At 55.8% G+C, this 20,718-nt stretch overlaps 12 protein-coding genes across 12 annotated transcripts; 5 read left to right on the forward strand and 7 right to left on the reverse strand.

Moving 5' to 3' along the window:
• Nucleotides 1-245: 245 nt before the first annotated feature.
• Nucleotides 246-818, forward strand: BDY17DRAFT_304626 (uncharacterized protein). Its single transcript, XM_033734749.1, has one exon. The coding sequence runs from the start codon at nt 334-336 to the stop codon at nt 757-759; it is 426 nt and encodes a 141-aa protein (XP_033586348.1). The 5' UTR covers nt 246-333; the 3' UTR covers nt 760-818.
• Nucleotides 819-2,327, reverse strand: BDY17DRAFT_272161 (malate dehydrogenase). Its single transcript, XM_033731958.1, has 4 exons — nt 2,130-2,327; nt 1,894-2,052; nt 1,731-1,839; nt 819-1,681 (listed from the first exon to the last, which is right to left on the reverse strand). The coding sequence occupies exons 1-4, from the start codon at nt 2,205-2,207 to the stop codon at nt 990-992; spliced, it is 1,038 nt and encodes a 345-aa protein (XP_033586349.1). The 5' UTR covers nt 2,208-2,327; the 3' UTR covers nt 819-989.
• A 50-nt stretch (nt 2,328-2,377) lies between these two features.
• BDY17DRAFT_304630 (uncharacterized protein) lies at nt 2,378-3,486 on the reverse strand. Its single transcript, XM_033734750.1, has 2 exons — nt 2,896-3,486; nt 2,378-2,838 (listed from the first exon to the last, which is right to left on the reverse strand). The coding sequence occupies exons 1-2, from the start codon at nt 3,356-3,358 to the stop codon at nt 2,519-2,521; spliced, it is 783 nt and encodes a 260-aa protein (XP_033586350.1). The 5' UTR covers nt 3,359-3,486; the 3' UTR covers nt 2,378-2,518.
• A 257-nt stretch (nt 3,487-3,743) lies between these two features.
• On the reverse strand, nt 3,744-5,174 carry BDY17DRAFT_256736 (60S ribosomal protein L3; the record flags this gene model as incomplete). The annotated part of the gene is made up of 2 exons (XM_033731622.1): nt 3,744-4,266; nt 4,480-5,174. 2 exons carry the CDS (start codon nt 5,172-5,174, stop codon nt 3,744-3,746), a joined length of 1,218 nt encoding a protein of 405 aa, XP_033586351.1.
• A 155-nt stretch (nt 5,175-5,329) lies between these two features.
• Nucleotides 5,330-6,022, forward strand: BDY17DRAFT_304636 (uncharacterized protein). Its single transcript, XM_033734751.1, has 3 exons — nt 5,330-5,452; nt 5,521-5,677; nt 5,736-6,022. The coding sequence occupies exons 1-3, from the start codon at nt 5,409-5,411 to the stop codon at nt 5,823-5,825; spliced, it is 291 nt and encodes a 96-aa protein (XP_033586352.1). The 5' UTR covers nt 5,330-5,408; the 3' UTR covers nt 5,826-6,022.
• A 443-nt stretch (nt 6,023-6,465) lies between these two features.
• BDY17DRAFT_313521 (uncharacterized protein) lies at nt 6,466-7,061 on the forward strand (the record flags this gene model as incomplete). The annotated part of the gene is made up of 3 exons (XM_033735717.1): nt 6,466-6,583; nt 6,635-6,985; nt 7,033-7,061. The coding sequence occupies 3 exons, from the start codon at nt 6,466-6,468 to the stop codon at nt 7,059-7,061; spliced, it is 498 nt and encodes a 165-aa protein (XP_033586353.1).
• A 198-nt stretch (nt 7,062-7,259) lies between these two features.
• On the reverse strand, nt 7,260-9,961 carry BDY17DRAFT_327719 (DNA replication licensing factor mcm3; the record flags this gene model as incomplete). The annotated part of the gene is made up of 2 exons (XM_033737722.1): nt 7,260-9,823; nt 9,880-9,961. 2 exons carry the CDS (start codon nt 9,959-9,961, stop codon nt 7,260-7,262), a joined length of 2,646 nt encoding a protein of 881 aa, XP_033586354.1.
• Nucleotides 9,962-10,143: 182 nt separating this feature from the next.
• BDY17DRAFT_45652 (S-adenosyl-L-methionine-dependent methyltransferase) lies at nt 10,144-11,866 on the reverse strand. Its single transcript, XM_033738405.1, has 4 exons — nt 11,612-11,866; nt 11,425-11,554; nt 11,246-11,369; nt 10,144-11,190 (listed from the first exon to the last, which is right to left on the reverse strand). Exons 1-4 carry the CDS (start codon nt 11,759-11,761, stop codon nt 10,362-10,364), a joined length of 1,233 nt encoding a protein of 410 aa, XP_033586355.1. The 5' UTR covers nt 11,762-11,866; the 3' UTR covers nt 10,144-10,361.
• A 1,845-nt stretch (nt 11,867-13,711) lies between these two features.
• Nucleotides 13,712-15,051, reverse strand: BDY17DRAFT_45623 (S-adenosyl-L-methionine-dependent methyltransferase). The gene is made up of 2 exons (XM_033738404.1): nt 14,713-15,051; nt 13,712-14,661 (listed from the first exon to the last, which is right to left on the reverse strand). Exons 1-2 carry the CDS (start codon nt 14,842-14,844, stop codon nt 13,825-13,827), a joined length of 969 nt encoding a protein of 322 aa, XP_033586356.1. The 5' UTR covers nt 14,845-15,051; the 3' UTR covers nt 13,712-13,824.
• An 89-nt stretch (nt 15,052-15,140) lies between these two features.
• Nucleotides 15,141-16,604, reverse strand: BDY17DRAFT_304651 (S-adenosyl-L-methionine-dependent methyltransferase). The gene has a single exon (XM_033734752.1). It carries the CDS (start codon nt 16,293-16,295, stop codon nt 15,345-15,347), a length of 951 nt encoding a protein of 316 aa, XP_033586357.1. The 5' UTR covers nt 16,296-16,604; the 3' UTR covers nt 15,141-15,344.
• BDY17DRAFT_304653 (uncharacterized protein) lies at nt 16,592-18,538 on the forward strand. The gene is made up of 5 exons (XM_033734753.1): nt 16,592-16,704; nt 16,767-17,315; nt 17,366-17,509; nt 17,568-18,090; nt 18,145-18,538. The coding sequence occupies exons 1-5, from the start codon at nt 16,645-16,647 to the stop codon at nt 18,378-18,380; spliced, it is 1,512 nt and encodes a 503-aa protein (XP_033586358.1). The 5' UTR covers nt 16,592-16,644; the 3' UTR covers nt 18,381-18,538.
• Nucleotides 18,539-19,144: 606 nt separating this feature from the next.
• Nucleotides 19,145-20,706, forward strand: BDY17DRAFT_256813 (uncharacterized protein; the record flags this gene model as incomplete). Its single annotated transcript, XM_033731630.1, has 2 exons — nt 19,145-19,321; nt 19,378-20,706. The coding sequence occupies 2 exons, from the start codon at nt 19,145-19,147 to the stop codon at nt 20,704-20,706; spliced, it is 1,506 nt and encodes a 501-aa protein (XP_033586359.1).
• Nucleotides 20,707-20,718: the final 12 nt, after the last annotated feature.

Here is a 20,718-nt window from a genome sequence, read left to right on the forward strand (position 1 = left end):
CTCATTGGATCAAGCCGTCCGACGCGTCAGCCTTAACCTGGCCGTCCGCGGCCCGGCCTTTCGTGTTACATTCTTTTAAAGATTGCTGTACGCAAAGAGCGTGCGTATTGGTCGACCGGACGTGAAGCAAGGGCCCTTTGCTCGCGACCTCAGCCTCGCCAACGGCGTTGGTTTCATCTCCCATGAGAAGGACGTGTCGTATATTAATATGAGAAAGAGGTAGGAGACTCCCTTTTCCTCTCTGCTACCATCCACCACACATTTCTCTTCTTTCTCTCCATTCCTTTACTCAGTACAATCAACTTTTAATCCACCCCTTCCTCACCTCCCAAAATGCAATTCTCCCGCCTCACCCTCCTGGCCCTCGCCACGGCAGCAACAAGCGTCACCGCCCAATCCACAGACTCAGCGACGGCCACCGCCTCCGTCGTCAACTCCTTTACCAACACCGGCTCCCACACCGGCACGCACACCGGCACGAAATCGCACCACCACAAGGCGTCCGGCACCGGCATCAAGACCGATCATCACTCCAAGAACGGCACCGCGACCCTGGGCCCGAGCGGGAAGAGTCGCGCGTCTGTCGCGACGAGCGTGGGCGTGTCGTCTGCCTCGCCGACCACTGCGGCTGGTGCCACGTCGGCTTCCGCTGCTACCTCTGCGTCTGCGTCTGCTGCGTCGTCGAGCAGCCATAGCGGCGCTGCCGCGGGATCTGTGCCGTATGTGGGCACGCTGTTGTTGATGTTGCTGGGGTTTTAAGAAGAAGCATTGCGCGTACTTTGCTGGAAGGGAAATATGGATTACTTGGAGCGTGGTGTATCACGGATGGAGCTCTCACACCGTGTATGGACATGGAAGCCGTTTTTTTGCATTCGATAGCTCCGACTCTACACAATTACAATGCTTCACCAATGCCCACCCACCCATCTACTTTCCCCCCCTTCGCTTTTCCCCCGGTGTGCATGCATGTGAATCCTGGAGGTGTACACTTACTTACCTGGGTTCTCCTGCGCCCACTTCTCGCCCTTCTCGATGTTGCCCTTCAAGTCGACCAAGCACTTATCGAGAAGGCCTTGCTCGAACTCGCTGATCTTGCCGACCGGGTGGATCTCCTCGACACCGTTGGGGCCGAGGGTGACGTTGGAGGCAAAGTAGGTGACGCCCTGGTCCTTGTAGAGCGGCGAGTCGACAAACGTGGGCTCGACGACGTTCTTCTGGCCCTGGGCGGCCTTGAGCAGCGACTCGGCGAAGCGGGCGCCGGCCATGGCCATGGAGAGCGTGGCGGATCCCTTGCCGTCCTTGGCGGCAACGACCTCGTCACCGCCAAACTGCACGCGGTGGATGTAGTCGTCGCGCTCCTTGCCCTCGAGGGAGTGGCCTGATTGGCTCAGGAGGGGGACGATGGTCGCGCCGGAGTGGCCACCGATGACGGTAATGTTCTCGTTGGCGGGGTCGGTGCCCTTGACCTGGGAGATGAAGCGGCTGGCGCGCACGACGTCGAGGGTGGTGACACCGAACAGCTTCTTGGGGTTGTAGACGCCCTTGCTCTTGAAGACCTCGGCGGTGATGGGGACGGTGCTGTTGACGGGGTTGGAGATGACGAGGATGTTGGCGTCGGGGCAGTGGTCGGCGCAGGACTTGGCGAGTTCGCGGACGATGGAGGCGTTGGTGTTGAAGAGATCTGGAGGAGGTTAGGGCGAGAAATAGGGAGAGATCAGGGGGGTTCGCACCATCTCTGGTCATGCCAGGCTTGCGGGGAACACCAGCGGGGATGAGGACAATGTCGGCACCAGTGAGACACTCCTTGATGCCAGCGGGGTCGGGGGTGTAGCCTTTGACCTGTTGGGATTGTTAGATGGCTTCAATAGTTGCCGACTATGCCATGCGCCTCACATTGCTCTTGGTGTTGATGTGGGAGATGTCGGCAGCGACACCGGGCCCGAGGACAATGTCGTAGAGGGCGAGCTCGCTGACGCGCGGGTTGAGCTTGAGCAGGAGGGACAACGGCTGACCAATGCCTCCGGCAGAGCCAAGGACGACGACCTTGCTGGCCTATGGATGAGTAGGTATAACCATGTCAGCCGTTTGCTGACCTTTCAGTGAGGCCTCAAGCTTTTTGGAGCTCTTACATTGAATGCGGTTGCGGAGAAGGCCCGGCGCGAGGCAGCGCCAAAGACGGAGCGGGTGACCTGACGGGCGGCAAACATGGTGACGGTGACCTAAAGGGAGGATGGGAGGAAGACAGAGGAGGTGGTGTGGGAAAGTCAGGGGAGGAGAGGAGGTGGTGGAGTTTGTCGAGCGCAGCAAGAGCTTGTCCGTTCCTGAGAGTTCGGTGGTGCGGGCGGCGGGAAGCTTGGGCCATCTTTGCCTTTGCCTTTGCCATTCGGCCGTCGCTGCCGCGTGCGCTGTTTCCCCAGAGACGTCCGTGCTGCGTTCTGTCTCGGGCTCAGCTGTACGCACCGTAGCCGTGTGTGTGAGATCAAGGAGGGAGTGGTATATCTATATCTACTCGACGCACCTACAGCCGTTCGGGCCTTCGACACTCCCCATCAAAACCTTCCGCGTCTAACAATTTGAAAGAGCGCAACTGAAAGGCACAATCCTGGCTAGGCTCAATGCCCTCCATGTCCTTCTGCACACCAGCGACGTTTCCAGGATCTGAGTCGAACTCGTGAAGCAATATCACGTACGGCAGAGATCCTGTGGGATTAACCGAGCGATATAACAACGACCTCCTGTAACCATCGAGTCTTGATGCGGCGTTGACATGATCGAACTGCAACTTTGCCTCAACCTCTTCTCCGATGATTTTGGCGTGGATGATGTACGGTGCAACGTCTGTATCTCCAATCATCAGCTGCGAAATAACAGAACCAAACCCACGCCATGACTGACCTTCATTATACGCATAACTCCCCAATATCTCCACCAGCTCCAAATGATCCGATGCAAACTGGGCCACATCGAAACAGGTGCCCAAAGTCTCATCCCATAGCCGACTCCTCACCCGTACATTCTTCTGATACGCGTCCAGATACCGCGGGATCGTGCGCCCCATCTGATACAATGCGAGGAACTCCATCTCACCCACTCCATCCCGAGGTGGATCCAGGTACGTGAAAAATGGACTGCAGCTCTGATAGAAGGCGGCGGTGGAGGACACTTTGAAGTGCACCATGTCCCGACTGCGCTCCTCGCTGTACCATTGTTTCCAGATATCCGGTGACACTTTTGTCGGTTGGGAGTGGACGTGATGAATGTATGATTGCGGCATCTTGGGTTGGAAGGAGATCTGGTACCAGTTGTTTCCTATTGGCTTTGCTGTGCGGAGGGTTGTTTCCTGTGACGTTCGTGACATGAGACAGCTGCAAACTCATTAGACGGGTGATTCGTAGCTCAGAGATGCTTGGTAATAAAATACTGCGGCCAGTGGCGACTAAATGTGATGTCGTCCGATGCTCCGTCGTGTTGTAGGTGAAGGTGACGTTCAAAGCCGAGCACAAAGCGGAGAGCAATCAATCGGCCGCCGCGCAATGAGCGAAACCACACAGCATCAGCGTCTGAAAAGTTGAGACTTTCATTCAGTCCGACAAGGTAGCTAGGGATACAATGTAGTTACACGCCACCCACCGAGCCATGCAAATGCTGCGCTATGCGGCCGCTGTATCTGTATACACCCTCCCACCCCACGGCCTTATTCAAAAACACACATAGAAGGGAAGAGTTGAGCGGGGGTAGCCAGCTCAAGTCACCACCTCGCCAATATCAATCATCTGCGGTTTCCACTGCTTCTTCTTCGTTGCAGCCTCACTCGGCAGCACCACATCGTCTTCCACCGGGGAGTAGAGATACCAGGATCGCAGTGCTGAAGCTGCAGCTCGCACCCGCCCCTCATTCAGACTGCTCCCCGCTCCCTCTCCGAGTTTGTCATCTCCGCTGTACACGCCGACAACGAACACTGGCGACCTGCTCAATCTTCCGGTCTCGGAGATCAGCCGAGCAACGGGCGGTTCAAAGCCTTCCCGCGCACACAGCCGTGATACGTCGCGCGTTGGATGGGTAAAGTGGAAGAGGGTGTGTAAGGGCAAGTGGCGCGAGAGGACGTGGTTCTGGTGGAAAGCCTTTACAGACTCCTGTCCGGCGTGAAGGTAGAGAGCTCCAGCCAAAGCTCGAATGAAAGATGCAGATGCAGCCTCCACCGATGACCCATCCTCCGTAGGCCGCGAAGAGTGTGATAGGGAGGTTGAGTTGAGAACCAAAGGACTGCTTTCGACCTCGACCGTTTCACGCGGGAGTGTCGTGCTGTCGGGCGCAAGCGATGTGGGAGCTCCGGGAAACGGTTTCGAGTCCGGAGGGGGAAGTCCAGAGTGTAAATCGCCGAACTGGTCATCGTACACGATTCGACTAGACATGCCTCGTCGGACGTTGGAATTCCTCCTCCCAGATCCAAGTCTCCTCGCTTGTGGCATGTCTTTCAACCGCATCTGATCATTCTCCGCCATCGCATTGCCGGCTGGTAGCCGCTTCAATTGAAGCAGTCCGGGATCCACCTCGGGGCCGGGTGCTGCGACGACCTCCACGCCCCACTCCGCTCGCATGGCGGCCAAGGTCTGGCTACCGACGTAGGCATACTGGGCGGCGAAAAGGATGGGCATGGGTAGGCGTGGGTAGCGGCAGAGGAGCCATTCGGCGGTGTAGTACCCCAATAGATCTTGTCCGATGAGAGCGAGAGGCTCGTTATTGTAGCCCGGCCGTGGGTCGACCGAGCCATCGACTAAACATCGTGCCAGCGTCTGAATGGGTAGTTTAGAAGGGAGGGAGAGTCGAGCATGGAGTGCAGAGAGTTTGGCGGAGCGGAGAGCTTGTTTGGGTGAAGGGGAGTTGAGTGGTCGTGTCTCGTCTGTCTCCTCCTGCCGGTAGTTGGAAAATATGCCATCATCTCTCTCTTGTACCTGTGCCGCAGCGGCACTCGAAGCCTTGCGTTTGCTGGTCGCCGCGCTCCTCCGCTGACATTGCCATTGATGCTCCACTCGGTATCGGCGCTCTTGCAGCTCTCTTCGCGGCGCAGCTCTGGTCTCGTGCGAATAGGGACATCGCTGTTGCACCAGGCCTAATCGCGGGTTGCGGGGGGGTTGTAGTTGCACGACCCAGCGGTCGAGAGGGACGCGCTTCATGAATTGCTTCTCGAAACGGCGCGACGGTGCATGTGTGGGGGATGGGAGGAGAGATGGTCGTGGTGTCTCCTAAAAATTTCCGTCCGTTGCACGCGACTTCGATGATGCCCAAACTTTAAATTCGACTTGATGGGTCTTGGCAGTCCCGTACGTCTCTCCGCAGCAGCAACGTGAAGCTTCCACCTCACCTCTCCCTCCCCGTCGCCGGACTATCGCTTCGACACCCAACCCACCATGCGGCCGACATCTCTGTTACGGAGCGGCGGCCCCAAGATCCCGTGAGTCTTCCCTTCCGGTGCCATTGAACGCGACCTGCCGCAGCTCCAATGGCTGACACTCCCCCCAGCTACCCCAAACACGTCTGGTCGCCGGCAGGAGGGTGGTATGCACAGCCCGCGAACTGGAAGGCCAACACCGCCATCATGGGCGCCGTCATCTTCGGCATAGCCGCCATGACCTGGAGCCTGAGCGCAGATCGAGAGCATCGAGAGCATATGCCGCAGGTGGGATTGCCGAGCTGATGCGCCTGTACGTGACGGAGCTTGCTGACCCACCAAACAGCCTGAAGCCTTCTTCCCCTCGAGATACTGGAGCCGGCAAGTAAGAGAATATGAGCGGGAGCAGAGAGGAAGAGAGGGCGGGAGTTCATGATGGCGTGTCTTTTACGACTGGCATGGAGGGCATCGGTCGAGCGGGCTGGCTGATATGCGGGCAAAGAGGGAGCTGCCGACACCACAGACCATGTCTATTGAATCAGAAATTTTACAAGGCTACACCCAGCGATATAGGCCCTGAACATACCTTTCTGTACACTCCATCCGATGCATACGGCTGGCCATGATTCCACGACCTTATCACCCCCGATGCGGCGCCTTGATTGACCTTCACCTGCCTCTCATCATAGCCCTACGATTGCAATATTGACATCTCTCTTGATGCTCTGACGTTGCTTTTCAGAGGACCTACGTGCATATTGCGTGCCCCATCGCAGTGCTTGCCTAAAGACTGCTTAGTCAAAGGTACTTCAAGGTACCAACCTTGCCATATCCAGGTTGTAGCCTTTCCCATGAGCTTTCAACACCACGCTCCGTCTCGCTTACGTAGCGACACTATACGATGCACGATCTGCTCAGATTCCCACTGTATACGGAGGCGAGCAATGCAACATCCCCGGTACTTTTACCGGCGAACCTTATATGGACCGGGCATACAAGATGCACGTCTGGGGTATATATTCATATGTCGAGTCCATTCCCAATCACCTTGAGACTACACCCTCTTGTCAGCAATCATGGTAGCAACTCTACGCCTCCTCCTGGCCGCTCTCGTTGCCCCGTCTTTGTCGGGCTATCAGCTGGCCTACGCCCAACAAGTCACGATCAACAATGTCGAGCATACCTTCTATGGCTGTACGTCGATGAAACCCCAAGAAATAACAACTAAATACTCACCAAACCCAGATCCCGACAACAGCCCACCTGGCGCAGGAACAGCATACTCCTGCGGCTACGGCAGAGGCTACACCGCCGGCGGCAAAGGCACCTACGCCGACCCCTTGACCTTCGCCACCGCCCCCGGCGAGTTCAACAAGTGCGAGATCATCTACGACGAGTACACGCGCAAATACCTCGTCTTCCAAGACACGTGCGCCAAATGCATCAAGGATTGGGCCAAGGGCATCTATCACATTGATATCTGGACCGGCTCGTCGACGGTCAATGGTGGCAAGGCGCAGATTCAGTGCGAGGATGCTTTGACTCCCAATCAGGGCCAGCCGGTTGTGAGGAATGATACGACGAGTACTGCCTTTAGTGAGTGTATGCCACGAATCCCAGACACGTTTCTACATGCTAATGAGGAGTTCAATCCAGCTGGGCCCTTGTATAATGCTCACGGCTGTCATACCAAAAATGTCTTTCCTCAGAGCAGTTGAGAGGTTGGCATTCGGGTGTTCACGGGGTGCAACGTCTGTTCGTTGAAGATACTACAGGAAAAAAGAATCATACCCTCCACCAACTCCATCTCATGCTCACGCTTACCCAAGACCAGACCTGCATCCCCTAACTCCATCGCAGCAGTCCGTCGTTAGATCTTATACACAATCCCACCAGCGTACATGATCTTGTTCCGTGCATCCAACTCCACCAGTGCCTTCTTCCCTTCTTCGTCCCCAAACTCCACTTCATTCGCACGGAGTCGGGCATTTACGGCGGCGAACAAGGGCTCGGCATCGACAGCATCATTCACAAACATCGGCCCGTCAATCAGTTGGCCAAGTGCCGTCTGGAAGACTTGCAAACGCTGCGAGGAGATTGGCTCGGGTGCTGGTTCTTCGTCCTCCGGCGCCGGCTGCTCTTGCGAGTCATCCTCAAGAAGTTGCGATGCGGGTTGCGACGAAGCCAAGCTGAACTGGCTGCCTTGTGTATCGACAGCACCGTTCGTTCGACTCGTTGGGGCGGGAGTGGAATTGTAAAGATCTTCTTCCTCGACCTCTGCTGCCCCTGCGCCAGCGTTCCCATTGGCAGTCGGTTGGCCATTGGCTACGACGCCTCTGGTGGTACGACCAGATGTGCGGGCTGTCCCTCTTCGTGCAGAGCCAGGTCTGAAGGCACCGTCTCCGTCTTCGTCGTCATCATCTTCCGACTCGTCATCTGTAGACATTGCTTCGGCATCCGGCCTCGTCTTCCGTCGCTTTCGTCGTTCATCTTCGATCACTTCCTTGAACAAGGCAAAGCGAAGAATGCCTTCCGCGACCTCTGCATCCTTCTCCTCCACCCGCGAAGACAGGCGGGCCTTGGCATGTGCGGACGCCAGACGAATCAGCGTCTCCAGGGTACGCGCAGTCATGGGGCTGGTCTTGCGCTGGTTGCCCTCCATCTCGTCGTTTCGCAGAGCACTGTACGCAGCCACAATATGATCTGCAGCGCCCTTGGTGAGGATTGGCTTGATGCGGGACTTGGCGTATTGGATGTATTTCTTGATGAAGGGGATGCTCAGCACCTCGACTCGTCGATGTGCCCCGCGGCCCACTGTGACCGTCACGCCGGAGTGCAGCATCATGTCGAACTTTTCGTAAACATCACTCGGCTTGTTGGCATCGGCTTCATCTTGGAGGCCAACGCCGAGCGTCTGGCTTTGTTGCTCGCGGACTGGAGCTCCTTCTTCAGTGCCGGGTTGCCTGTAGCGATGCATGCGCAGGACGTGTTCAGAAACTTGACGGTCACGAACGTCTTCAATGTCATCCGTGACCACGAACAGCAAGTCGAAACGAGAGAGTAAGGAATCTGGGAGGGCGATGTTTCGGTGCGGATCTTTGTGCACATCATACTGACCGTAGATGGGATTGGCGGCGGCGACAACTGAGCATCGAGCGTTCAGTGAGGTGTGAATACCTGCTTTGGCGATGGTGACGGTCTGCTGTTCCATGACTTCATGGATGGCGACTCGATCGACGTCGGACATCTTGTCGAATTCATCGATACACACGACTCCTCGATCAGCCAGGACCATGGCTCCAGCTTCCAGTCGTCGCTCTCCCGTCTCCTTGTCTGTGGTGACTGCAGCGGTAAGACCGACGCCCGAAGAGCCACGTCCAGTTGTGGCAATTGCCAAGGGTGCGGTATTCAGAACGAAGCGCAATAGCTGAGATTTGGCTGTGGAGGGATCACCGACCATGAGGATATTGATGTCACCACGGAGATGTGTGCCGTTGTCCAGGTTCTTCTCCATGCCTCCAAGAAGCATCAGAAGAATGGCCTTCTTGATGTAGTCGTGTCCGTAAATGCTCGGGGCAAGTGATTGAGATAGCAGGTCGAAAACTTTTCGTTGCTTGGAGATCTTGTTGATGTTGCGGATGTCGGTGTCTGTGATGGTGGCCTGCGCGATCCCGCCGCCGGACTTGGAGGAGAGAAGAATGACGTTGTTGGCCAGTAGCAGAGTCTTGAACGTGGAGCTACCCGTACCAGCATTGCGGTTACCCAGCGATCGGTAGATTCCGACAAGCTGAATGCGGTCTCCAGGCTTCACCCGATCCACCATGTCGTCGTCCATGATGACATCCACGCCGCGTGGAAGCTGCCCTGCGGGAGCCCGCTCCGGCATTTCTTGGATGGAGATGGTCTGGTGATCGCGATACGTGCAGTAGCCGTATTCGGTGACAAGAGGATTGTTCTCGTCATCAACCGTTGGGTAGACGCTTGTGCTCGCCGCTCCATTGGCCGTCATGGTTTGATCACGGTATTCGCGAAAGTGAAACGTGCTCTTCCTCTCATTCCAGTGCACGCTCTTGACAACCTTCGGGCGCACGAGAGAGCACTTGGTCACAATGCCCTCGAGTGAGACCATGTGGTTCAGGAAAGGAGATGAAAGAGTGCGCGGGTTGCAAGCGTACTCCCCAAAGCTGCCCACGTAGGCACAGTAGTACATCGTCTCTTCCGCCGTCTCATGCGCCGGTCGATTACCGAGGGTGTTGACGATGTTCTTCAGTGCTCGATCGAAGGCCTGGGTGAAGTCGAAGGGGGCATTAAGAATGCCATCGGCCAACTCGCGGCTATGTGCGCGAATCTCATCAATGCTGACCGTCAGCCTTCGCAGGCCGCGATTGAGCATGAGTAGGACATCTGCTCGGTAGCTTCTCGCTCGTGGGTCATCTACGGTGCTGCTATTAGCATACTTGACTGTTTTGTCGCCTTGATGGACTGCTTACTCGGGTCCAGGAACTCCTCCGCGGCGCGAATGCGATCCCGCACCGCTTCATCTCGAAGCTGTCTGTCGTCGAGAGCTGCCATGCTTATTTCTTGCGCTCTCGTAAGTTGTGCAGAGAAGAGGTGGTGCGGTGGTCAAAATGTGCTGGGAATGCAGAGGAGAGCAGCGCCCGGTTCTGCACTGGAGGGATGGTTGCCGAGAAGCGCGATACGCGGGGAGACGCGCCTCGCGTGTTGAATTAGAGTTTCACCACTTACACTACTTAAACCAGCCTAGCGCACAAGGGCGTGCGGCCTACGACCACATCCCACCGTGCTGATGCCATGGAGCACGTCTGACAAGCACTTACGGAAACATCTTCTTCTTGCGGAAGCGTTGGAAATTGAAAAAAAAACCACGTTGGCTGTGATATAACCCCAAACTCCCCGAATTGCCTCCTTCACCCTGCCTGTGCCGAACTCTTCCCTCGCGATCCTGTGACTCTCATTGCGTACTCCAGGTCCCATCCTCTGCTTGCATGGGCGAGGAGCTGCGGCTGGGAATGCGCTCGGCGACAATGAGCGTGTCACCGTAATCCTCATCGTACGTCCACATCTCCCGAATCTTCAACCCGGCACCGGCGAGCAACGAAGCGAAATCGTCTTCCGTTCTCTCCACAGCCGCGAGCATGGTCATCATGGCCAGATCCATGCTGGCTTGTTTCCAGCTGGCGCCCACCTTGGGCATGACGACATCATCGATGATGATCACCGAATTCCGGGCCATTGCTTGAGATATCCGGGAGAGGATCGTCTTGCTCGGTTCGTTGTTCCAGTTGTGGATCACGTTGCGAAGATAGTACACCTTGGCGTCTTTGATCGGCTGCTCTTGCATGAAGTCGTGGGGCTGAACGGTGATGTCGAGTGCCGCCAGCTCGGGGCGGTTGGGAATCATGTCTTGGACCAGTGGCAAGTCTTCCACCACAATCTGCCCTTGAATCTTTGGGTTGAACTTCCGGAAATCGATGCTCTGGTGGCCAAAGCCGGCGCCGACATCGCACATCAAGACTCTACCGTTCTGGAGATCTTCTTGGGACAGTGCGAAGTCGTGCATCGGCACCTGGCCATCCCATACGCTGCGCTGGCCCATTCGTTGAGCAGCCATGAACTCCTGACCGGCTTTGGCGTTCTTGGGGTTGTGCTTGCGCCATTCAAACACTCCCATTTCGGTCTTGTATGCCATGTTGAATGGCGCCGAGGTCGTTGGGTTGGCGTACTTGGTCTGTGCCAGGAATTCCGGAATCGCATTGTACGCAGGGGTCATTGTGAGGGAGCTGCGCCTTGTCAGTTCGACTGCCTGATCACATGGTCGTTCTGCGCTGGACTCACTAGTGCTTGATGCCGGCCGCCGTACCCGGAATGGACAGATTGCGGGTTATGTTGGACGCGGCAAATTTTCCTTCGGCGGTCTGGAAAACCATGCATTGCGAGGCGTAGAACCTCAACAGGCGGGCTGTTGCGAGTTGTCAGAATGGCATCGTTCGATGAACGCTCGGATCATCGCGTACCAAGCAGGACAGGATCGGCATCGCAGTGCGTTGCCAGTTCCTTCACGGAGAACGCTTTTTCTGAATGCTCGCTGAGGTATTTGAACAGGTTGAGGTCGATTCCCGTCTGCGCCGTGGCCAACGGGAGATGCTGTTATCATTCGTCAATTGTCTGGCCTGCGCTCAAGATGTCGGCATATTGACCTACGCCGTGATAGAGACGCTGCGCGGTATCCTGCTCTGATTCCAGGCTCCAGGCCAACTTCAACGCTGCATTGTAGAGCTCTTTCCTTTCGACCCCATTGAATGACTTTTGAGCGAGAAGCTCCAAGACATCCACGACGGCACTTGGCGACATTTTCGTACAAAGTCACGGAAGGTCAAGAGCAATTGCAAAGTGCCTCGAGTGGAGTCGGAAGTAGTAAGTGAGCCTGCGACGCGATCAAAGAATAAATACCTCGACATCTACGCAATTGTCAGCCGCACCAGATAAGCGTGGCGGAACTGAGACGGGGATGAGCATCACTCCTGGAGGCTGAGGACAACCCTTCGAGGCAGAGCTCGGGCTAATGTCGGTCTGGAAGCACATGAGGGACTTCAACCAGATGTGCTCGAAAGATTTCAGAGTTCGAACTATTGGTGCCGGGAGGAATGTGGTGTCCGGGATGTGCCCGCGACGGCACCGACTCTGCATGGGTGTTTGCACGGGGCAGGATGTTGGCAGCGGAGAGGGCACCGGCGAGGATTCACCCGGCCACTACCTGGATGGGGAAGATTGACAAGGTCGGCTGGAATGGTGATGCAATAGACGGCTATCTACATCTTCCTTTACGAACAGGGTACTGCGCGTTTCAGCCCTCTCATGTCGGCCAGGGCCACGCACGCGCGAGCAGATTTGGGTGGCGCCTGTTTCGGGGACTTTGGCAACTGCGGTGCTGAAGGAGTGAATGGTGACAAGGCTAGGACTGAAGCTGACGCCGCTGGATTCAGCGCCAGCACCTGTCACTTGCGCCGTTCGTAAGTGAAACTGAATCCTTCACGGATTCCTCTTGCGATCAGCGCAGCAACTCCGCGTGGCCTCTTGCTGATCCCTCCAGGACGTGGGAAGTGTGCCGCCACAAAAGATCGTTCATGCGGCTGTAATCGTGATTCGTGGTACCCTAGAGGACGCATGCGGTAGCCCTAACACGGGCAGCTTGCCTTCGCCAGACTTGCCGCGTTTGCCTGATCCTCCCGGCCATCGCACAACGAGAATACCCGCGACAACTCCTTCGTGCCACAGTTTCACGTCCAAGAGAAGCGTTACAGCGCCCCGTATCCGACAGTCAAAATCGATTACCGGCCTGCGTGGTTGCACGGCGGCGAAGCGCCTTCGATTCGTTGTGACACTCGCGGAGCTCGCGCCGACCTTGACTTGTGGACGACACTTACACAGCACCTCTGGCAAGTTTGTAAGCCCTGCGTCTCACGATGGACTGCAAATAGTGGGGACATTGCATCGATATTCCTCGTGGATTCTGCAGGTTGAGAGTAGACGTCGGAAGTAGAAGCATGTGTAAGCTGGTCGGAGCCTTAGCAATGGATCGACGCTGCGACTTGGGAGCCGGATGGGTGCCTTTCTCCATCTGTGATTGGCCAGACAATTGCAGGGAAGTGTTTACTGTGGACTTATACGACGTATCCCGGGCAAAGTCGGTATCTCTTGCCCGGGATGGGGCTGAATTTCTACGTGCGATAAGCTCACATTAGGACCCGTTGGTTCCGACCCGTAGGATCAGGATTACTCCTTCAAACATGGATCAACTCCCGAACGCCACGCAGGCATCAAGTGTTAACAATAGCAGCATCCAAACGCCATGCATCAGCCTCATGGCATGTCATTGTACCTTGCAATTGTGGTCTTCCGACAAGTTCGTCCCCGACGGCAGCCAGATGTCATCCGCTTTCTCCATCAGTCGCCGACTACCATTGTGATGAACGATGTTGTCCATGAGGTCGAAGTTCAACAAGCCAGGGATGTTTCCATTCGATCCCTGAATGCATGCAATCGGGCGGCCTTCGATGGCATCGTTGCAAATGCAACGCATGGCGCCCGCAACGACATCCGAAATCTCATTGACTTTCTCGTGATGCCTCTTCAGCTCCGCCTCCGATCGTTGCGCCATCTTATTCCGCCGCACATGAGTAGGGTCTAGCGGATCCACCTGTCAAAAATGGTGGACCAGCGGGAGTGAAAAATGCCCGTCGAAGGAGGGTGAAGCAGAGTTGGCTGAGAAGACCAAGACGCAAAAGGGGGGCAAACAGGACTTCTGGGCAATGCAGAGCCTGGCGTTTGGATTGTGTTTGCCACAACATCAAGCGGCACTGCGACGCGTCTTTTACGACCTGAAGACGTGTCGACCACGGCAGGTTTCACAACGCTCAAGTGCGAGACAAGCTTGAACGATGCTCCATTGCCTGCCTGTCTGTTTGTATCTGTTCCTGAACCCCGTGCAATCCCCAATGCATGATCAGAGAGAGGTCAAAGGACTTTGCTGATCTCGATCTCATCCTGATCACTTTGTCAGTCCCATGCTTCATCACATGGAAGTCAAAAAGCAGTCTCCGACTCACCTCGAACTCGCCAGGTATGATGAGTGCCTTCAGACTCCTCGTCCGCAGCCCGGAATGATTTTGCACATACTCCCGATACTTCGGCGCACCGGGTCGCAGGACGTTATCCGCCACGATGCAAGCATTCTGCTGTAGCAGCTTCAGCTCGTCCAAGGCGAGCTTCAAGTCCTGCTCGTACAAGCTTTCGTCGTGGTCGAGAAAGAGAAAATCAATGCGCTCCACCTTGCCTTCTTCCTTTAGCTTTCTCAAGCTATCCGCTGCTTTGCCATCGACGACCGTCACGTAGTCCGAGAGCCCCGCCGTGGAGATCAGGTCCCGGGCGATGGTGGCGATGTCGGAATCCATCTCCAAGCTCCAGACATGCACCTCACGGTTCTCGGACGCATGCGCACGCATCTGGTCGGCGAACAAGATGGCCGAATAGCCCACGTAGCCCCCAAATTCGACCAGCACCCTCGGTTTGTTCTCGAGAATCAGGCCGGAGATGATTTTGGCCTTGTCGGGACCAATGTTGATAAGAAACTCGTGTTGGGCGGCGAATTCGTCCATTGCTTCCAGGATCCGGCTTGGGTTGTCCTTCATGTCTTCCGAGTCGGCATGGTCCTTGATGAATCGCAGTAGCTGCATTTCTCGGCCATCGTGTGACTGGGGGACGGATTAGCAATGTAAACCCACTGAGTCCGTCTATATGCTTACTTCTGGGACTTCTTCCCCGTCTTTGACATCCATCATCTTCTTCAGAGAGGGATATTTAATCAGGGTTTCCTCAAAGTCCTTCTTGGACTCCTCCTTCTTGGATTCGAGGTCTTCGGCAGGTAATTGAGACATGGTCAATTCAACAATCGTGCTGCACCGGGATCAATGGACGATTGTATGCAATTTCGGAGAGGAATCTTCGTGAGTTTCTCTTCCTGTTGATCTAGGTCGGGCGAGATAAGAAAGACTGTAATGGCAGGGTGGCGGGATCAATGATCATCATCTTAGATCTAGCCGCGGCTCTAGGCCGAATGGAGCGGCGCGCCAATGAGCAGGAGGTTGGCCGGCCTGACTGCGATGTCGGCCTGATGGAATGGGAAGCCGCCGCGGAGCCTTGCCCGCAAGGCCAGCTGTTAACATCACTTGGAACTCCGCAACGCATTTACAGTAATGCGTGGTGTTTACTTCGATGCTTGCTCGTTCTGTCAAAACACAATGTAATTCTATCGTGAGCCCGGCCGGAGAAGTCCACGAAAGATCACGGGACCCGTACTCGACTTGCAAAGTCTAAAACAAGGCGAAGGCAGTTGCGCTAGGGGTTGCTAAGGCGACTCGATCGTGATTAAGACACCTTAAGACGCCTTCTTCTTGAACAGCAGCAAGACTCCAAGGGAGTCCCCTCTCAATCTTTCTTGCCCTTCTTCTACACCGGCCTCATGCAGTAGTTTCTCAATCGTGCGGCGCAGACGTCGAATGACATCTTGCTCCGTCCCGACCAAGTCGGGATGATCTTGCCTCCACCGAGTCACGCCACTGCCCGTACTGATCATCTTTTCAAAAGTGTCCAGATCAATCTCCCGTGGACCGGAGTGGAATACCTCGCCAGGCTGCCACTCCCGGCGCACAAAATCGCTGGGAGCAAAGTCCGCGACGGGAGTCTCCAAGGTCCAGGGAAGAAGGAGGTCTCGATATCGGTTGTGTGAGATGTCGTTGCCTGGGGTCCTATATGGGGCCAAGTCGTTTGTTCTGAAATCTTCCACTGCTTTGTCAATGGCATCGGCATTCGGGATCGTAGGGTCGAGCGCAAGTGGCCCCCCGCCCCAGATTGCCACAGTTCCGCCTGGCTTGAGGACACGAGCAGCGCTGGGCCAGAATCCGGTCATGTCGAACCAATGCGCCGCAGTCGCCGCGGTGATCATGTCGACGCTCGAGTCGGCGATGGGCGGGTGCAGATTCGAGCCGAGCTCCTCGGCGGAAGAGCGCTCGAAGCGAACAGGCTCGGACGAAGACGTAACACCGCCGGCCAGACGAGCGTTGGCCAGCATGCCATCCGAGGGGTCGATGCCAACGGCGTGGGTGAAGCGTGGGGCCAAGGTCAATGTAGCGATCCCAGGTCCACAGCCCACGTCGAGCAGGCGGTCGAAGGCGCCGCCCGTGGCGACATGATAGTCGGAGATGGCTTGGTAGACGCCTGGGTCATAGTTCCGACGGACTGCGGCATATGTCTTGCCTTGTTCTTGGTTGTATGAAGAGAATGTGGTTTCCTTTTGGAAGGGAGCGGGTTTGCGGTCGAATGAAGCCATATGTTTGTCAGTGTTCCTTACGGGGAATGTCCAGGGATGGTGTCAAACGATCCAGAATGAGATTGGGTGGAGGTGCATCATCGGAGCAGAAAGAGCGAGGAAGCCACCTATTTATCTTTCTCGCAAGTGAAGGTTAGTCACAAGAAGGTCGGAGCCTGGCAGTTGCTGGGAGTGGTGGGAGTGCGGGATGGACCAATCAACGCCTTTCGCGCTTTCCCCAATCCAGGGGAGGACTGCGAGACGGAGCACGAAGGCTTCCTAACGCCGACCGCCGTCCATCTTTCAACCACCTTTCTTGCACACTGCGGGTTGAATCTGCCTTTTGGATGGCACAAAACGCAGGCCAAAGATGGTATACTACGGGGCGCTGAGTCGGGGTTGCGAGCGGTGTCGGAAGCGCAAGATCCGAGTCCGTGGCCTGCGCTTGATCATCTTGACCTTGTGATGCGAGGACTGACATTCAACGAATAGTGCGATCAGCGAAAACCGTCCTGTAAGAAATGCGAGCAGCTGAAGAAACCATGTCCTGGCTATCGCGATCTAAATAGCCTCTCGTTCCGCAATCAATCCGAGAGCGTTCGCGGAAAGTATGGCTACCATCAGAAATCGGCATTGCCATCAAACATTCGCTGTTCGTGGCTGGAAGCTGCGAACAAAAAGGACCTACACGAAGACTCTCCTGGCTTGTTAAAAGTTTGGCTTCCCTGTGCCAACGACGACATTGGACCGGCGTTCTTTTTCTCAAACTACGGCTTCCGCGAGCTACCTTTCTCAACTGGGTTCCAGCAGTGGTTGGAACAATCGTATCTCGACGCCAGTTCTGCAGATGCTGTTAGAGCTGGCATCGAGGCGGTTGGACTCGCTGGTGTCTCCAATGTGCTGGGCAACACACGACTCAGACGCCAATCGCGCAAGAAATATTGCGACGCTCTTTCATCCTTGAACGTGATGCTCGGGCACCCCGCACGCGCGAAATCCGATGCTGCCTTCACAACGGTAATCTTGTTAAGTCTATTCGAGGTAAGTCATCACTTTGAAATCGATTGGATTGCTCCTCATACCATGCGTAGACAATCAACTTTCGGCATTCGTGGCAATACTATGACTGGGCCGCCCATGTCAAAGGCGCCACTGCTCTTTTGGAGCTCCGGGGCTCTTCACAACTAACGACTGAACGCGGAATCTTGCTGTTCATTCTCATTAGATCTCAAATCGTAGGTCGACGCCAAATCATTGGATGCTGGATAACTTGCTGACTGCCCACGATGAAAGCTGACCATTTGCCTGCAACACAACCTGCCAGTACCGTCATCACTCGCTAGCCTGACCTCCGAATTCCTGACCAGTCGTGCAAGGCAGACGTGGCAAGAGCAAGGCCTATTCAGCCACGCGTCGATTTCCGGCATTTCATTGCGCATAGTGAACTTTGGCGCCGCAGTGCATAGGAAAGACTTTGCCAGCGTTCAAGCTGCTGTGGACGAGGCGTATGAAATCGATCGTCTGCTTGAGACATGGCGGGAGAAGAGCTCCCCACAGTGGGCGTATCGAGAACAACTAGGCGTGGTCCTGGACGGTGGCTCGCGGCTGAACGTCAACAAACGACACATCTACCCATCTCGCCGGGTAGCTACTTTATGGAACAACTGGCGGATAATGCGCATTGTACTCAATACGATGTTGCTTCAGGCCGGATGGGTGCCCTCGGAGAGTCGGCAATACAGGGCGTGTGTTGATGCGATCACAAATGCGTCGGAGGAGATCTGTTTGACTGTCGAGTCCTTCTCTGGCTCTGCAAGTGAGTGACCGCTGCTTCTCACACATTGAGTTGGGGCTGATTTGGTATTCGCAGGAATGATGTCTCTTGTCCACCCGCTGTACATGGTGTCTCGCGAAGAGCTCAATCCGCCCCACGTACGCGAATTTGCACGAAAAGAGCTGCTCGCCATTGAGTCCAGCTGTGGAATGCGACAAGCCGGCTTTCTGGCGCGCTGTACCTCAGAGGACGAAAATTCCGGGGGTCCGGAAATGGCGGCAATCCCCACGTATGACGAATGGAGACTGTTTCCCTTGGTGCCAGGTGGATAGATTCTATGGTCTTTGTACTTGATAGAGCATGTATCGTGTCTGTATGCACGTGTGTGGCAGCCAGCCTGATGGTCCGTGCAGCGTTGGCACGTGAAGGCTTGGCGGCGAGCGTGAAAACAGACGTCATGGCGCTATGACGCGGCAGTTGGCCGTCCAGGATGCGCGACGCCCTTCCAAGAATCTCACGCTGAACCAATATCCACCGCAAATCCTCGCTGTGGCCTGACAATCTCAACACCACCCGTTCTACAGCCTGCCGCCTCACAACTCAGCGTTCGAGGTAGAGCGGCGATCATTCAACCCGTCCTTGGCTACAAAGCTTGGAAAGCTTGGCTGGAGGCCTCTTGCGTGCACCACGATCCTGCGCTGTCAGCAACAAGACTACCAACATGGAGAAGACGAAGCGTGACATTGAGGAGTTGTGCACTTCGGGCAAGTCCTTGAGCACGGAATATGCCCAGAATCCCAATGAGACGCCAGGCAAGATTGCCGAGCGCTTGTTCGGCAGCCACCATCTCAGGACCGTCGCTACCAAGGCCCCTGGTTCTCGACATGCGCCGACCGCTGAGGATCTGGAGTGGGCACGACGCTGCGGGAAGTTTGAAAACAGCAATCCCAGTGACCTCTTTCTCACCGCCTACTTTGATCTCCTCCAATGCCTCGGCCACGACCCGATGGCCAATTGTGTGGGACCGTCATTGTGCGGCAGCACCGGGTACGCCCCAATGACCATCATCGCTCCTCTGAATGACCAGCTGCGCCATATGTCGAACCTTATTGTCCGTGCGAAAAAAGAAGTGCTGCTTGCCACCAATTTCTGGAAGGCTTCGGGAGCAACGACCCTCATCACCGATGCTCTCCTGGAGCTCTCCAAACGGGCGGGGGCTCGGAATGAGAGAGTGGTCGTCAAGCTCATGTATGATCGTGGCAGCTTGAAGCAGGTGTGTATCCCTTGCCGACCTCCCTGCTGAATCCATTCTGACGCTTGCCCATCTAGGTTATGGACAATCACCAAAACGTTCCACCATCGGGCTGGAACGCCTCTGGAGTTGGCCTTCCATCGCCAGACAAAATTCCCAATGTCGACCTGGCCGTGGTCAACTTCCATCGCCCACCCCTCGGCACCTTCCACTGCAAGTTCATGGTTGTTGATCGCCAGGTTGCCACGGTGTCCAGCAACAACATTCAAGACAACGACAACCTCGAGATGATGTCCCACCTCGAAGGCCCCATCGTCGACTCTCTGTGGGAGACTTTCCTCGTGTCCTGGCACAACAGCCTCACCCCACATCTCCCATGCCGTGACACGCCTGCCGCCGGCAAGCCCGCCCCATCTTACCACGAGGACGCTTTCAACCACCTGTTCGACGCAAGCGGTGCCTTTCGCAAGCCGGAAGAGCCCTTCCATGAATCTCTTCCTGAGCACATGCCACACGATCCGCACTACGATGACGACATTGCCGGCGAAATCAATCGCATGCGATCTGTCCTCAACCCGCAAGCCTCGGAGAATCACGCTGATGCAGTGTGCCGGCACCTCAACAAGCCAACTGGCATTTCTATCAAGTCCACTGCGCCCAGGGATGAACCGAATCTCCATTTCTTCCCGTTCATTCCCGTGCCCAAGACGGATCCACTCCCGATGGCGATGGCCTCACGCAAGCCCTATGCCAACCTCAACAACGAGTCCGTCTTCGTGCCACAGAATGAAGCGTTCCTCTCTCTCGTGCGCAACGCTAAGCGCACGGTCTTCATCCAGACACCCGACCTGAATGCCAAACCTTTACTTCCGGCCATCATCGAAGCCGTTCATCGAGGAGTCGAAGTGACGTACTACGTCTGTCTGGGTTACAACGACACCGGCGAGATGTTGCCTGGCCAGGGCGGAACGAACGAAGTCAACGCCAATTACCTTTTGAAGCAGCTGACGCCGGAGAACAAGCATCTTCTAAAGATCTTCTTCTACGTGGCTGCCGATCAAGACCATCCGATTCACAACAGCTTCAAGCAGAGAAGTTGCCACATCAAACTGCTCATTGCCGACGAAAGCGTCGCCGTCCAAGGCTCGGGCAACCAGGACACCCAAAGCTGGTTTCACTCGCAGGAGGTCAATGTTATGATTGACTCGCCCATTGTCTGCAAAGCGTGGCGGGAGGGGATTGAGAGGAATCAGAATACTGCTCTCTACGGTCGCGCGAGTGATGATGGATGCTGCTACGACAAAGATGGGAAGTTGGCTCCGGGTAGCTACGGACTGGACGCTGGAGGGATATCCGGATGGGCCAAGGGTGCGGTTGGCATTCTCAATAAAGCGCAAGGGAAGTGAGGAAGAAGTGCT

This window comes from Neohortaea acidophila (assembly GCF_010093505.1).
Source record: "Neohortaea acidophila strain CBS 113389 unplaced genomic scaffold BDY17scaffold_11, whole genome shotgun sequence".
Classification (NCBI taxonomy): Eukaryota; Fungi; Ascomycota; class Dothideomycetes; order Mycosphaerellales; family Teratosphaeriaceae; genus Neohortaea; species Neohortaea acidophila.